Source organism: Bos mutus, chromosome 8, assembly GCF_027580195.1.
Source record: "Bos mutus isolate GX-2022 chromosome 8, NWIPB_WYAK_1.1, whole genome shotgun sequence".
Taxonomy (NCBI): Eukaryota; Metazoa; Chordata; class Mammalia; order Artiodactyla; family Bovidae; genus Bos; species Bos mutus.
In genome coordinates, this window is record NC_091624.1 from 85,201,337 (window position 1) to 85,219,614 (window position 18,278).

General features: G+C 35.2%; 1 protein-coding gene across 5 annotated transcripts in view; it reads left to right on the forward strand.

The window, feature by feature from the left end:
- The window catches only part of CNTLN (centlein), a 357,018-nt gene that overhangs the window by 143,179 nt on the left and 195,561 nt on the right, over positions 1-18,278 (forward strand). For all 5 annotated transcript variants that reach the window (XM_070375943.1, XM_070375940.1, XM_070375942.1 and 2 more), the window contains 2 exons: positions 5,507-5,644; positions 15,905-16,063. In XM_070375943.1, coding sequence (XP_070232044.1) covers positions 5,507-5,644; positions 15,905-16,063 — 297 coding nt within the window. The remainder of the gene's footprint in view (positions 1-5,506; positions 5,645-15,904; positions 16,064-18,278) is intronic.

The following is an 18,278-nucleotide window of genomic DNA, read 5'->3' on the forward strand; positions in this document are numbered from 1 at the left end:
ATCTTAATAGACCATATCACTATAAAGAAATTGAAATGATAATCAGAAAGCTCTCCAGACCTGGATGACTTCACAGATAAATTCTGCCAACCATTCAAAGAAGATTTAGTATCTATTCTTCTCAGACTCTTCCGAAAAACTGAAGAGGGGATTATGATTCCTAACTCATTTTATGAGGCTAACTCCACTCTTATACAAAAACCACATAAAGACAACACGCAGAAAAAGAAAATTACAGGCCAATATCTCTGATGAACATAGATGCAAAATTTCTGAATTAAAGTATTAGCAAGTCAAGTAAAACAGTACATTAAAAGAATCATCACCATGATCAAGTGGGATTTATCCCAGGATATAAAGAAGTTTCAACATCTGCAGATCAATCAATAGGATATCACATTAACAAAATGAAGGATGAAAATCATAATTATCTCAATAAATGCAAAAAAGGCATTTGACAAGATTCAGTGCTCATTTGTGATTAAAAAAAAAACACCTCTCAACTAAATGGTTATAAAAATGACATACCTCATCATAATAAAGTTGTAAATGACAAATCCACATCTAACATCATACTCAATGGTGAAAAACTAAAAGTTCTGTCTCTAACATCAGGACCAGAACAAAGGCTACTCTTGCCACTGTTATTCAACATAATATTGGAAGTCCTAACAAGAGCAATTAGGCAAGAAAAAGAAATAAAAGGAGTCCAGATGGAAAGAAAGAAGTAAAAGTGTCACTGTTTGTGGATGACATGATTTTATAAAATGATAAAGAAAAAACTCTACAAAAAAAGCTATTAGAAAAAATAAATATGACAGAGTGGCAGGGTACAAAATCAACATACAAACCTGTGTTGCATTTATATATGTGAACAAAGATCTAGTAGAAAGAGAAATTAAGAAAACCAGTTTTATTTATAATCAAAACAAAAGAATGAAATACTTAGGAATAAATTAAACCAAAGGTATAAAAGACCTGAACATTGTTAAGAAATTGGAAAAAATACATAAATTAAAAAATATTCTCTGCCTATGAGTTGGAATGATTAACATTGTTAAAATATCCATATGACCTAAAAATATATAAGTTCAATTCAATCCATTTCAAAATCACAAGGACATTTTTGACACAAACAACAAAAATTTCTTAAATTTATAATGGAACCACTAAAGACCTTGAATAGCTAAAGCAATCCTGAGAAAAAAGAACAAAGCTATTGGTATCACAGTCCATGATTTCACCTAGACTACAAAGCCATAGTAATCAAAACAGGATGGTATTTTCAGAGAAACAGACACATACATCGGTGGAATAGAATTTAGAACCCAGAAATAAACACACACTTATACAGGCAATTAATAGACAACAAAGGAACAATGAAAATACAATGGAAAAAGGATAGCCTTTTCAATAAATGATGTTGGGAAGCCTGGACAGCCACATGGGGGAAAAAAAAGTGAAACTAGACCACTGTCTCAAACCATACACACACAAAAGAAAAGTGGATTAAAATTTTAAATGTAAGTCATGAAATCATAAAACTTTGAGGATAACTTGGGTGGTATGCTCTTTGACACTAGTCTTAGCAATGTCATTCTGGATATGTCTTTTCAGGTAAGGGAAGTAAAAGCAAAAATAAATTGTACTGAAGGTCCATCTGGTCAAGGCTATGGTTTTTCCAGTAGTCATGTATGGATGTGAGAGTTGGATTATAAAGAAAGCTGAGCGCAGAAAAATTGATGCTTTTGAACAGTGGTGTTGGAGAAGACTCTTGAGAGTCCCTTGGACTGCCAGGAGATCCAACCAGTCCATCCTAAAGGAGGTCAGTCCTAGGTGTTCATTGGAAGGACTGATGTTGAAGCTCAAACTCCAATATTTTGGCCACCTGATGCGAAGCGCTGACTCATTTGAAAGACCCTGATGTTGGGAAAGATTGAAGGCAGGAGGAGAAGGGAATGACAGAGGATGAGATGGTTAGATGGCATCATCGACTCAATGGACATGAGTTTGGGTAAACTCTGGGAGTTGGTGATGGACAGGGGGGCCTGGCATGCTGCAGTTCATGGGGTCGCAAAGAGTTGGATACAACTGAGCAACTTAACTGAACTACATCATCCTAAAAAGCTTTTGCATAGCAAATGATACCATCTACAAATGAAAGACAATCTACTGAATGTAAAAGATACCTGCAAATGATATATTTGATAAAGGGTAAAATCTAAAAATATACAGAACTCATACAACTCAACAAGATATAAACAACCCAGTTAAAAATGGACAAACTACCCGAATAAACATTTTCTCCAGGAAGACGTATATATAGACAACAGGCATATGAAAAGTTGATCAACATCACTAATTATTACAGAAATGCAAATCAGAACTACAGTGAGGTATCACCTCACTCCTTGTAGAATAGCTCTTTTTCAAAATAAAAGAAATAATAAGTACTGTTAAGGATGTTGAGAAAAGGGAAGTCTTATATTTCTTGTTGGGAATGTAAATTGGCAGCCACTGTGGAAAACAGTATGGAGATTTCAAAAAGTTAAGAATAGAACTGCCATATGATTCAGCTATCCTGCTTCTGGGTATTTGTTTAAAGAACACAAAGGCACTAATTAAAAAAGATATGTACCACTATGTTCATTGTGGCACTGTTTATAACAGCTAAGATATGAAAACAACCTGAGTCTGTATCAGCCAATGAACGGATAAAGAAGATATGGTATACATATGTGCATATGTACACACACACACAGTAGAATACGACTCAGCTGTCAAAAACATGAAATCTTACCATTTGTGACAATACGGATGAACCTTGAGGTTATTATGTAAGTAAGGCAGTCTAATGGAGAAAGAAAAACACCGTATGATTTCACTGATTTGTAGAATATAAAAAGACAAAAATAAAATAAACAGAAACAAATCCATAAATTCAGAGAACAGAGTAGTGCTTTACTGGAGAAAGTTGTGTGTGTGTGTGGGGGGGGTGTGAACTGGATAAAAAGGATTAGCCACTTCATCCCTTCTCTTGCCTCCCTTTCCTCCCGTCTTTCCTTCTGTCTCTCTATCTCTTTCTTCCATCCATCCACAAACCTACTGATATATATATGTATATATATACCTGTACTTCTTAAATTCCCATTTATTAGAAAAGAGTAATTGTGTATATATATATATGTAATATATATGCATTATATATAATTATATATATTATACATATATATTATATATATATATGTATGTATGTATGTATTATACATATATATTACATATATGTATGTATATATATTATACATACATATTACATATATATTATATGTATGTATGTATATATGTATAATATATATATATATATACAATTACTCTTTTCTAATAAATGGGAATTTAAGAAGTACAGGTATACCTCAGAGATGTTTTGGGTTTGGTTCCAGACTGCCACAATAAAGTGAATATTGCAGTGAAGTAAGTTACACAAATTTTTTGGTTTCCCAATGCATATAAATGTTATATTTATGCTATACTGTAGTCTGTTAAGTGTGCAAGCATTATGTCTAAAGCAACAATTTACAAACCTTATTTTAAAACACTTTATTCCTAAAGAAGTCTAACCATCATCTGAGCCTTTAGTAAGTTGTAGTGCTGTGCTTAGTCTCTTAGTTATGACTGACTCTTTGCGATCCCATGGATTGTAGCCCACCAGACTCCTCTGTTCATGGGATTCTCCAGGCAAGAATATTGGAGTGAGTTGCCATGCCCTCCTCCAGGGGATCTTCTCAACCCAGGGACTGAACCCAGGTGTTCTGTAATCCACAGGTGGATTCTTTACTGTCTGAGCCAAGAGGGAAGAAGTAAGTTGTAGTAACATCAAATATCATTCATCACAGATCACCGTACCAAATATAATAATAATGAAAGAGTTGAATTACCAAAGTGTAACAGAGATATGAAGTGAGCAAATGTTGGAAAAATTACATTGATAGATTTGACGAAAAATTGCCACAGTCCTTCAATTTGTAAAAAAAATGCAGTATCAGTGAAGTGCAGTAAAAGGAAACATGATAAAATGAAATACGCATGTACTTGCAGTGTTATCTTGGCTAAAACCCAGTATTTTTCTCTTCAAAAATTCATTCAAGTTACTACACAGTGAATATATGGAGTATGAGAGCATTTCTAGAGTATAATAGATTTTTAGTGCTTGACCTAAAATTTGTTGCTCAGTTTTGGATTGGAAATAATGAATGTATGATGTATTTTTGATAGCTCAGTTGGTAAAGTATCCACCTGCAACACAGGAGACCCTGGTTCAATTCCTGGGTCCAGAAGATCCACTGGAGAAGGGATAGGCCACCCACTGCAGTATTCTTGGGCTTCCCTTGTGGCTCAGCTGGTAAAGAATCTGCCTGCAATGTGAAAGATCTGGTTTGATCCCTGAATTGGGAAGATCCCCTGGAGAAGGGCAAGGCTACCCACTCCAGTATTCTGGCCTGGAGAATTCCATGGACTGTATAGTCCATTGGTTTGCAAAGAGTCAGACAGACTGAGCGATGTTCACTTTTTCACTTTATAGTTTTAGATAAAATATTTATTTAATACTTTATGAAAATAATTTAGATTTTATATTTTTGAAAAAAAGTAACATCAATTTTAAAATTGTTTCAAAGTGAAAACACAGTTTACAAAATTATCATGAGGAAAAGGCAAGGTTTGAAGAACTTTAGGTGAACTTTCACCACAGTAAGTGAACTCAGCATGATCTGAATCTGAAACATTATAAACTTATTATTTTTTTGCTGCACCATTTTTTTCTTCTCTGAGTGTGTTTATGTATCTGCATTTAAAATTAAGGCAATAATAAAATATCGGCTATTGAGTAATATTTAAGTCCGACTCTGTGCGACCCCATAGACGGCAGCCCACCAGGCTCCTCTGTCCCTGGGATTCTCTAGGCAAGAACACTGGCGTGGGTTGCCATTTCCTTCTCCAATGCATGAAAGTGAAAAGTGAAAGTGAAGTCGCTCAGTCATGCCCAACTCTTAGCAACCCCGTGGACTGGAGCCTACTAGGCTCCTCCCTCCATGGGATTTTCCAGGAAAGAGTACTGGAGTGGGGTGCCATTGCCTCCTCCAATATTTAAGTTAATGAGTTCTTTTTTCGTTCATGTAATTAGCAACCTTTTTGTTGTACAGTCCTTCCTTTATTGAAATTTTAATAAGTAAATTTCTACATAGATTTTCAATTTTATTTGCTTTAGATTCTTAACTTTCACACCAGGAGACCATGTTACTTTTACAGTTTCTGAAAAAAATGACCTGTGACTGATATAAAGTTTCTTTGATTGGACTAACATTCTTTTAATTAAATGAAAAAAAAAGTAAAATTGAAAACACTATTAATTTTTCACTTATTTTGTGGATTTTTTTTAGTTAAATATGACAGACTTTTATTTATTTAATATTTATTATATTTGATTGTGATATGAATGCTCTATTTTTAGGCCTTTGAAGACAATTTAATTGAGGCAAGGCAAGAAATTGAAGTATCACAGAGCAAATATAATGCACTATCATTAGAGCTGAATAATAAACAGACAGAACTTATGCAGAAGGATATGGATATTACCTTGGTCAGGCAAGTACTCTGACTCCTTAATTTAATGTTGTAGAAATGTCCTTAGTTATGCAGAATGCCAGCATTTTTATATTTATTGTTAACACTCCAGAATGACAACAGTGTTTGTCTTCTGTGAGACCTACGTTTGTGTATTGGAACTATCTGGAATTAAGTGGGACAGTTGGAGGTTCTACAGGGTTGGAAAAAGCATGCACAAAGAGTATCCCTGTTTCAGATGTATTCATTCATTCATAGTTTCCTTATAAAATTTTTACCCTTGCATTATATAATATTCATTATTATTACAGTGAGTAATAAATGAGTAATCCAGTTTTGACTTTTTATTTTGTGTTGTGCTTAGTTGCTCAGTCATGTCCAACTTTTTGCAGCCCCATGGACTGTAGCCTTCCAGGCTCCTCTGTCCTTCAGGATTCTCCAGGCAAGAATACTGGAGCAGGTTGCCATGCCCTCCTCCAGAGGATCTTCTCCACCAAGGAATCAAACCTAGGTCTTCCATACTGCAGGCAGATTCTTTACCATCTGAGCCACCAGAGAAGCACATATGCTAAATAGTTTTAGTCTGTGAAATACTTTTTCTATATCAAAATATTTAATTTTATAGTACTGCTTATAAAGTGGAAGTACTTGAAAAACTTGTGTTTTTAAATGTTTTGAAAGATTTTAAACTACCTATTAATTTATTTTATAATGACCTGCATCAGAAAATAGTGTTAGAAAAAATCATAAAAGTATATACACATATACATATACATAAATGTCATACTTGTATACACATGTATATGCATGTGTACATTTTAAATTTTAAGCTATTTAAATCACAATGTTTATCACATACTTGTATAAGCACAATTTCAGTTTCTGGTGCTACATGTAAAATATGTAATATATTTATATACATAATATATGTATTATGTTTATATATGTCATATATAAATGTCCATATATATATGTCATATATATATATATGACATATATAAATGGACAAATTCTTAGAAAAGTGTAACTTTCCAAAACTGAACCAGGAAGAAGTAGAAATCTTAACAGACCCATCACAAGCACGGAAATCGAAACTGTAATCAGAAATCTTCCAGCAAACAAAAGCCGAGGACTAGACGGCTTCACAGCTGAATTCTACCAAAAATTAAGAGTAGAGCTAACACCTATGTTACTCAAACTCTTCCAGAAAATTGCAGAGGAAGGTAAACTTCCAAACTCATTCTATGAGGCCACCATCACCCTCATACCAAAACCTGACAAAGATGCCCCCCAAAAAGAAAGCTACAGGTCAATATCACTGATGAACATAGATGCAAAAATTCTTAACAAAATTCCAGTAAACAGAATCCAACAACATATTAAAAAGATCATACATCATGACCAAGTGGGCTTTATCCCAGGAATGCAAGGATTCTTTAATATCCACAAATCAATCAATGTAATACACCACATTCACAAATTGAAAGATAAAAACCATATGATTATCTCAATAGATGCAGAGAAAGCTTTTGACAAAATTCAACATCCATTTATGATAAAAACTCTCCAGAAAGCAGGAATAGAAGGAACATACCTCAACATAATAAAAGCTATATATGACAAACCTACAGCAAACATTATCCTCAATGGTGAAAAATTGAAAGCATTTCCCCTAAAGTCAGGAATAAGACAAGGGTGCCCACTTTGACCACTACTATTCAACATAGTTTTGGAAGTTTTGGCCACAGCAGAGCAGAAAAAAAAAAAAATAAAAGGAATCCAGATTGGAAAAGAAGAAGTAAAACTCTCACTGTTTGCAGATGACATGATCCTCTACATAGAAAACCCTAAAGACTCCACCAGGAACTTACTAGAGCTAATCAATGAATAGAGTAAAGTTGCAGGATATAAAATCAACACACAGAAATCCCTTGCATTCCTATACACTTACAATGAGAAAACAGAAAGAGAAATTAAGGAAACAGTTCCATTCACCATTGCAGTGAAAAGAATAAAATACTTAGGAATATATCTACCTAAAGAAAAAAAAGACCTATATATAGAAAACTATGAAACATAGAAAACTATGAAAGAAATCAAAGAGGACACAAATAGATGGAGAAATATACCATGTTCATGGATTGGAAGAATCAATATAGTAAAAATAAGTATACTACCGACAGCGATCTGTAGATTCAATGCAATCCCTATCAAGCTACCAACGGTATTTTTCACAGAACTAGAACAAATAATTTCACAATTTGTATGGAAGTACAAAAAACCTCAAATAGCCAAAGCAATCTTAAGAAAGAAGAATGGAACTGGAGGAAACAAGCTGCCTGACTTCAGGCTATACTACAAAGCCACAGTCATAAAGACAGTGTGGTACTGGCACAAAGATAGAAATATAGATCAATGGAACAAAATAGAAAGCCCAGAGATAAATCCATGTACCTGTGGAAGACTCTGATGCTGGGAGAGATTGGGGGCAGGATGAAAAGGGGACAACAGAGGATGAGATGGCTGGATGGCATCACCGACTTGATGGATGTGAGTTTGAGTGAACTCTGGGAGTTGGTGATGGACAGGGAGGCCTGGCGTGCTGCAGTTCAAGGGGTCGTGAAGAGTCAGACACGATCGAGTGACTGAACTGAACTGAACGATCGAGTGACTGAACTGAACTGAACTGAACTGATGGAAACCTTATCTTTGACAAAGGAGAAAGAATATACAATGGAGAAAAGACAATCTCTTTAACAAGTGGTGCTGGGAAAACTGGTCAGCCACTTGTAAAAGAATGAAACTAGAACACTTTCTAACACCATACACAAAAATAAACTCAAAATGGGTTAAAGATCTAAACATAAGACCAGAAACTATAAAACTCCTAGAGGAAAACATAGGCAAAACACTCTCCGACATAAATCACAGCAGGATCCTCTATGACCCACTTCCCAGAGTAATGGAAATAAAAGCAATACTAAACAAATGGGATCTAATTAAACTTAAAAGCTTCTGCACAATGAAGGAAACTATAAGCAAGTGAAAAGACAGCCTTCAGAATGGGAGAAAATAATAGCAAATGAAGGAACTGACAAAGAATTAATCTCAAAAATATACAAGCAACTCCTGCAGCTCAATTCCAGAAAAATAAACAACCCAATCAAAAAATGGGCCAAAGAACTAAACAGACATTTCTCCAAAGAAGACATACAGATGGCTAACAAACACATGAAAAGATGCTCAACATCACTCATTATCAGAGAAATGCAAATCAAAACCACAGTGAGGTTCCATCTCACACCAGTCAGAATGGCCGCTATCAAAAAGTCTACAAGCAATAAATGCTGGAGAGGGTGTGGAGAAAAAGGAACCCTCTCACACTGTTGGTGGGAATGCAAACTAGTAGAGCTACTATGGAGAACAGTGTGGAGATTCCTAAAAAACTGGAAATAGAGCTGCCATATGACCCAGCAATCCCACTGCTGGGCATACACACCAAGGAAACCAGAATTGAAAGAGACACATGTACCCCAGTGTTCATTGCAGCACTGTTTATAATAGCCAGGGCATGGAAGCAACCTAGATGTCCATCGGCAGATGAATGGATAGGAAAGCTGTGGTACATATACACAATGGAGTATTACTCAGCCATTAAAAAGAACACATTTGAATCAGTTCTAAGGAGGTGGATGAGACTGGAGCCTATCATACAGAGTGAAGTAAGCCAGAAAGAAAAACACCAATACAATATACTAACGTATATTGTATAATTTATATTGTACATACATTAATTATTATACATACAATAATTAATGTATATACATTAATTGTATAATGTATATTGTATAATGTATGATTTCATATATATGGAATTTAGAAAGATGGTAACGATAACCCTATATGCGAGACAGCAAAGGAGACACAGATATATAGAAGAGTCTTTTGGACTCTGTGGGAGAAGGCGAGAGTGGAATGATCTGAAAGAATAACATTGAATATGTATATTACCATATGTGAAACAGATTGCCAGTCCAGGTTCGATGCATGAGAAAGGGTGCTCAGGGCTGATGCACTAGGATGACCCAGAGGGAGTGGATGGGGAGGGAGGTGGGAGAGGGTTCAGGACGGGGAACACATGTAAACCCATGGCTGATTCATGTCTGTGTGTGGCAAAAACCACCACAATATTATAAAATAATTAGCCTCCATTAAAATAAATAATGGAGAAGGCAATGGCACCCCACTCCAGTACTTTTGCCTAGAAAATCCATGGACGGAGGAGCCTGGTCGGCTGTAGTCCATGGGGTCGCTAGAGTCAGACAGGACTGAGCGGCTTCACTTTCACTTTTCAGTTTCATGCATTGGAGAAGGAAATGGCAACACACTCCAGTGTTCTTGCCTGGAGAATCCCAGAGATGGGAAGCCTGGTGGGCTGCCGTCTACGGGTCGCACAGAGTCGGGCACAACTGCAGCGACTTAGCAGCAGCAGCAAAATAAATAAATTTTAAAAAGTATTATTAACTTCATATATAATTATAGTATACACAGATATTTACAAGCAGAGACAGTACTTTGCCAACAAAGGTCCATCTAGTCAAGGCTATGGTTTTTCCAGTAGTCACGTATGGATGTGAGAGTTGGACTGTGAAGAAAGCTGAGCGCCGAAGAATTGAAGCTTTTGAACTGTGGTGTTGGAGAAGACTCTTGAGAGTCCCTTGGACTGCAAGGAGATCCAACCAGTCCATCCTAAAGGAGGTCAGTCCTGGGTGTTCTTTGGAAGGACTGATGTTGAAGCTCAAACTCCAATATTTTGGCCACCTGATGCGAAGCGCTGACTCATTTGAAAGACCCTGATGTTGGGAAAGATTGAAGGCAGGAGGAGAAGGGGATGACAGAGGATGAGATGGCTGGATGGCATCACCGACTCGATGGACATTAGTTTGGGTGAACTCTGTGAGTTGGTGATGGACAGGGAGGCCTGGTGTGCTGCAATTCATGGGGTCGCAAAGAGTCAGACATGACTGAGTGACTGAACTGACTAACTGACTTAGTATTTACTTGTATATATTTAGTGTATTGTTTTTATATATATATATATATATATATATATATATATATGGGCAGGAGTTTTGCTTGGTTAATAGATTAATATATATTATATATACATTTATAGATGCACATATGTCTATATATGATAAAAAAACCATAGTTTCTCATTTTAAAGATCGTATTATAGGGATGTGGAAAAGTATATCTCCACAGATGACAGATGATTGACTTTATCCACTCATGGTATAATTTTTTTAAGTCAATAATTGATGAAGTCAAAAAGGTAATTCTAAATAGTAATAGAATCTTAATTTTAGAAGAAATCTGAAAATTATTTATTCCTATCTTCCTCCCAATAAAACAGCTCTTAGTCTGCTTGATGCTCTTAGTTTGTAAGTTTCTCAGTACTTTTCAAAACTGTTCTTTTTATTTTGTTTAAATTTTACATTGATTCATGTATTTACTTGAAATTTTCTTTTTTGCAGTATATACTATTTATCTTGCATGCTTATCTTGGAAATCTCTTAAACAGTCTAATCTCTGTTCTGTAGTTCAGACATTCAAATGGTATAAGATAACTCTATTAATATTTTTTCCCATTAGTTTATTAATTGCTTTTATTTCTCATAATTTTTCATGTGTATATTTCACAGACATTATACTGTTTTAGGTTGCCTTTCTAAGTGCATTCCCTATTGTCAGAGTTCTTATCATCAACTATTACTACCAACTAGGCCAGAAGGGCCAAGAAGAGAAGCTTTTTTCCCCCTAATTTAATTGGAGGATAATTACAGTATTGTGATGCTTTTTGCCATACATCAACATGAATTGGCCATAGGAATACATGTGTACCTTCTCTCCTGAGCCCCCTCCCCACTTCCCTTCCCACCCTATCTCTCCAAGTTGTCACAGAGCACCAGCTTTGGGTTCCCTGAATCATACATCAAACTCCCATTGGGTATCTATTTTATATATGATGATGTACACGTTTCCTTGTGGTTCTCTCAACTTGTCCCACCTTTTCCTTCTCCCACTGTGAGAGAAGATTTAGCAGATCTCTGTGACAAGTCTAGCCCTGGGAGGAGGGCTGTCTCATAGAAGTATTCTTAGATAGAGGAACAGAGATACTGCCAACAGTGGCTTAGTGGAGAGGGAGCTAGGAAAAGAAATACCATGACCTCTTTTTCCTTTACTCTCTAATCGTTGGCCAGCACTTTCACCTACTCAAATTAAAACACAGAAGACTGGGAGCCAATGTAATGTAGTCTGTAGAGATTGGCTTTTCAGGCCAGAAAGTAGGCTAAGAGTACTAGAGAGTAAGTAATATTGTAGAGATGATGAAAATTGGATAAGAGAATATGTGACGCATTCTCCATTTCTGCTCTTTCACAGGTTTCCTGGGCATTTATTGCTTATTAATTTTTCCATGTAAACTTTAGTTTAACTGGCTTATTTTGTGTTTGTTATTTTATTAGGGCATCAAATTGAAAAGCAAACTGAAGGAGAATTGAATCTTTATAATGTCAGTTTTTCTGTCCAGAGTATGGGACACCATACCATTTGTTTCAATACCTTTGTGTCCTTATGAGATGTTTTGTTCCTCGTGTGAGTTTTGACATTTCTTCTTAAATTTACTCAGTTATTACATGGTTTTTGTTATTATTTTAAATGGAATCTTTCCCATATAGTTTACAACTGATTTTCCTTTTATTGCTTATTAGTTTTTGTTGTGCTCTTTTCTTTTATGTGCTATGATTTGGTGGGTAAAGTGTCCAACAAAGTTCTTTTGTTTTTATTGTGAATTATACTTTGTACTTTTTTTCTGTATGATTATTTTTGCCTTGAGTTCCAACTTCTCTGAAATTAATGCTATCACTGCTACTTTTTTTTTGTTTGTATTTATATGATAACAAAGTACATAATTGTTTTAATATAACAGTACATGTTAATATAGAAAAATACAAAGAAAACAGAGGGAAAATCACGCTGAAATACAATCCTGGAGAAATAATACCCAGTAAAATTTTATTAGAATAATTCTTTCTTTTTTTCAAAACATATTTATAGATTGAAGAGTAGGCAAATGGGTTTTTAGATAAAAGGGACTATAATTGAGCATTTTTATTTATAGGTAATAAATTTAGTTTTTATAATAGAATGGTAAATAAGACACTGATGTTAAATTGAGGGAATTATTAAATCTCAGATAATTTTTTCTTCTCTATAAGAACCACTAACCAACTTTCTAAAGTTAAGAAAGAAATGGCATGAAAAAACTTTGGAAGGTGATTTTTTTTTTTTAAACTACATTTCATTTTTAGTTGGTTTTGACATGATGCTGTGTATACTTAATACTTACATTCAACCATTTTAACTCCTAATTTTGTGTCTCAAGATTTATAACATTCATCTCTGTGCCTAAAGATACTTAGGTTTAGGTTTTTATACTGCTTCAGTGCTCATCAGTTAACTTTCCTACTCATCTGTGTTTATTCCTGTACTCGGAGTTGATTCACCTTAAAGGTCCATTTTTACCAAAACCTTCTCTGTTGCTCAAGTATGCTTTCTCCCCCATTAACATCAGATTTAGCCATGTGACTTACTTTAGCCTGTGGAATGAGAGTGAATGTGACACATATCATATCCTGGCAAGAGTTTTAAAAGAGTCATTGCTTGAATTGCCTTTGTTTTTTGCCCTCTGCCATTAGAGTGGCCTATTACTAATGATGTCTACCAGTTCCTGTTTGGGTTTTAGGAGAGGAGAAATTCTGCATGTGTGCACTCTGTCATGTCTGCCTCTTTGCAATCCCATGGACTGTAGCCTGCCAGGCTCTTCTGTCCCTGGAATTTTCCAGGCTAGAATACTGGAGTGGCTTGCCATTTCCTTCTCCAGGGGATCTTCCCAACTCAGGAATCAAACCCGTGTCTCTTGCATCTCCTCCATTGGCAGGCAGATTCTTTACCACTGGCACCACCTGGGAAGGCCTAGGATAGAAGAAAGGCACATGTAATATGAAGAAGCAAATTTTTTTGTGTGTAACAGTGAGGGTTTTTAACTGCAAAATAATCTTTTGAAGCTGTCTGAAACCCTTTGTCAGTCTTTGCTATCAAATTTGATGTCTACGGGAACATTTTTTCATAATTTATCCTGTGGCTCATTCAGTCCCTTAGCATCACTGTAAATCAGCAACACAATATTTTTAATCAACATTCTTCCTGAGATAGAAAGAAATGTCATTAGTTCTCAGCATGCTCTCAGCTCAACCCATATCTTTATTTTTTTTAGTCCATGTCTGGAGGAACTTCTCAAGTTTGAACCTACCAATTAATTTTATTTTACATAGTTTTAGGTTTCCAAATAACTTCTCTCCTTATATATTTTACTGCTATTTGATATCGTTCTTTCTTAACAGTCCTTCTTTATGTTATCATTTTCATTTCATCCATTCAACAACTGTCTTATCCCATGTATCCTAGAATACAGACTGTGAAGGTTAAGTACTCGCTCCTTACTTGAGGGATTCAATTCAATGGCAGAGTTAGTGAGAGAAGAATAATCTAAGGGTCTTTTCCCTCCCTCTCTCGTTTTATATTTTCTCAAGGTATTGTGCCGTTATTGATTCTCTTCTTTCCCTTCCACCATTTTATGATTACTATTTTCTGCAGATTTCAGTTTCTTGAATAGTACAGAAAAGTGCTGTAGTCTGAATGTTTATGTCTACTCAATATTCATATGTTGAAGTTCTAATGCCTGATATGATGCCATTAGGAGGTGGATCTTCAGGGAGGTGCTTTGGTAATGAGTGTGGAACCCTCACAAAAGAATAGTGCTCTTTTGAAAAAGACCTCCCAGAGCCTCCTTTGCCTTCCACCACTAGATGCGAGGATATAACAAGTCTATAACCTAGAAGAGAGCCCTCAGTTGGCTATGCTGGCAGTCTCATGTCTGACTTCCAGCCTGCCCAATTATGAGAAATAACTTTCTGATATTTGCAAACTACCCAGTCTGTGTTGTTCTGTTAATATCAAAAGGACTAAGGCAGATGGTTTATCTACATGTATCTGTGTGGGTTTAGGGGTTGCTGTTGTATCTGGAGAGCATTAATATTCTAAACCTCTGAAAAAGCAGAGCTCTGAAATTCCCTGGCAGTCCTGTGGTTAGGACTCAGCCTTTTAAGCTGTGACCTGGGTTCATTCCCTGGTCAGGGAACTAAATTCTACAAGCCTATAGCACAGCAAAATAAATAAATAAAATAGATTAAAAAAAAACACAGCTCATTTCTCCCATATTAATAGTCGTCCATATTGAACAAGTGTCTGCATATCTTTTATGTTTCTTCTTTCTTTTAAGATTTGTCTTACATGAATGAATCACCAGTTTGGGGTTATAAGTAAAGAAAAGTTTCCATTAAAAATAGTCTTCAAAATATGCACTGTGATATATATTTATATATATTTTATATTTATATATTTATATGAAATATAAATGTAAATATTTTTCTCTGCAAGTTTATTTTAGAAAACATGTTCCAGTTTTATATGTGGTGGATTCACCACCACGGAAATCTGGAACCCTGTATCCAGAGGTATGGTTTTCTTGGACCCTTATGCCTTGAATACTATCCCTCCAGTTCATTTGTCCTTCTACTTACCACCCTGGGTGGGGTGGAAGAACTGATTACACCTTGTATTGCTCCCCTTCCTTCTGACGTTTTTGTCTCATCATTTCCTTCAGGCTCAATTAGAGGAGTCACAGGAATCCCAGCTCAGGCCTCTGAAGTTGCGAACTAGTTGTGCTTTAAGAAATTTTTGTTTGAAAACTAAATTTACCTTTGGGATTGTTCTTACTACATTTAGATTCTGTATAATATAAAATGAACATTGAGTTATCCTATCAGATTTTTGGCATCAGTGTGTATCAGTTCTTAGAGCTGAAGTGTAACTTAATTTCAGTAAGAAGGTGGTACTATGTCTGTATATTGAGGACTTTATTATGATCAAGCTATAAAAGAAAACTGATAAGTGTTTGGCTTTGAAAGTCATAGTGCCTCTATCAATACTTGCTAGGTATATGTGAAAAATATTAAGTAGTTTATATGTTATTTCTCTTATTAACATGTTTGCCTGCAGTAAAATTGGAGGCCGATCTGTAACTTTAGATGAACACAATTATTTAACTGAGATGATCTTTATTCATGCTTCTCTCTATGTATTGCTTGCTTTGCACAGGAAGGAGTTGCAGGAGCTACAGAATCTTTACAAACAGAACAGTGCACATACAGCACAGCAAGCCGAGCTGATCCAGCAGCTTCAGGTTCTGAATATGGACACACAGAAAGTACTGAGGAACCAGGAAGATGTTCACACAGCTGAAAGTATATCGTATCAAAAAGTATGCTTTTATTCTGTCGTAAAAATGTAAATTTATATGCATGAACTTATAAAAATATATAGAATTCAAATTTTTGCACATTTCAACATTTCTTTATTACTCCCTTTTATTTGCTTCTTCAAAATTAAAAATGAAATATGGTTCAATTTGGTAATATTTAAAAGGATGTGAGTTTTCTTTATAGCTGTTAAAGCTGAAACATTTAAGATATATATGCAAATTTATTCTGTAGAATATTGTTTTTATAAATTGGAGTTTTGATATCTACTGTGAAACATACTAGGATTGCATCCTGCAGACCAGGAAGGATTTGGGGAATGGAATTTATTCATCAAGTATGATTCTAGTTTATGACCTAAAGCAGTCTTTCATTATAGAATTTGTGCATTATTTTATTGGCAAATCTGCACAAACACAAATGGGTATGCTGATGAGGTCTTCAGGATCAATATTTGCCAAGGATTTTTCTCTCTTTGTTTTGTGTGTTTAAGTAGTCATTTTACTTTATAGTTGTTTAAGGAGCCCCTCAAGTCTTACCCAGCTGAACAGGTATGCTGACTGATTCAGCAGCAATAATTATAGCTAGCAATTAAAAAATGCTTTTATTGAAGTTTTTGTTTAGTATATATATTTACAGAAATGACTTAGTTTCTACATAGATCAACTCTCTGAGATTGATGTTATTACCTCTCAATAGTTGAAGCAGCCAAGGCTTAGAGAGGTTAAGCAGTATAATCTATGTTACTTGGGGTTTTTTCTATTTAAACTTACTCTTTTTCCAGAAAATGCTGATACTGTGAAAATTCAGTATCAGTAATTAATATGAAATGAAACTATTAAGTAAACCTTAAACACATATTTTCAAATGAAAAAAAAAACAAATGATGCTTCAAAACAGAGATTTTTTGACTAAATTCTGTGTTCCCTTCAAGTTTCCTTCAGGACGTGAATGGTACCACACATTAGGGCAGTGCCCATCCTCTTTGCTTTGAATAGAATATTTCCGTGCTTTTATTTTATATGATGGGATTGCCCATTGTGTTTTGGTTTCTAAACCAGACTCCATTGCTAAATTGACTTGAAAAATTAGACATTATTGCTGCTGCTCCTGCTAAGTCGCTTCAGTCATGTCCAACTCTGTGCGACCCCATAGATGGCAGCCCACCAGGCTCCCCTGTCCCTGGGGTTCTCCAGGCAAGAACACTGGAGTGGGTTGCCATTTCCTTCTCCAATGCATGAAAGTGAAAAGTGAAAGTGAAGTCACTCAGTCGTGCCCGACTCTTAGCGACCCCATGGACTGCAGCCTACCAGGCTCCTCCATCCATGGGATTTTCCAGGCAAGAGTACTGGAGTGGGGTGCCATTGCCTTCTCTGAGACATTATTACTTAACTTCAATTTTTTCTCTTTTTCATTGTGTATGAATTTAGCACAAACATTTCTCCCTTAATTTTCTATAGAAAGCCCCCAACTCATCGCAGTTTGTATTAAAATGTATCTTTAGGGTTGCTTGTTGTTAAAGTTCATAATGCTTTTCTCTCATGTGCAAATACTTTTGGTGTTTCTCCTCTCAGCAAGAAAGAACTTGGTAAGGTGGAAGAAAAAGGCAGTATTTCTTTTGCTATTTACTTTTTCAATCTTTTTTTTTTTTTTGTCCTTGGGAAAGCAGTTTTATTTATTTTTTTTTATAGCATATAAAATTTATTTTGTTGAAGTTATAAATACTCAATCTTTTGTTCTAAGATTCCTTGTTCAGTCTTGCTTAACTTAAAATTTAAGATAGATGTTTAAGTCTTAATTCTAATTTTTGGTTGATTTTCCTTTGCAGCCTTTGCAGAAAGCAATCATTTTTAAAAAATAACCTACCTGAGAACTTTAATAGATTCAGTATCATTTCACATAACTGAATACTTAAACACTTTTATTTAAAGTGATTATTACCAAAGTAATACATGCTTGTGATACATTTTACAAAAATTCAAAGGTGTGTAAAAAAAAAGTTCTTTGGTCTTCTGCCTGAAGCCCTTGCCCCAGACTTTATTGTTCTTAATATTTGAGAGTGTATCCTAGAGTTCCTCTGGAAGAACAGAATATTTTAAAATTATATCACCTTTTAAATTATGTAAAATTTACATGAATATATTGTTATAAAAGTTGAAATGATATAGAAGTACTGATAAAGCTAGTGTAACAATTTGAGTTCTCTTCCATTCAACT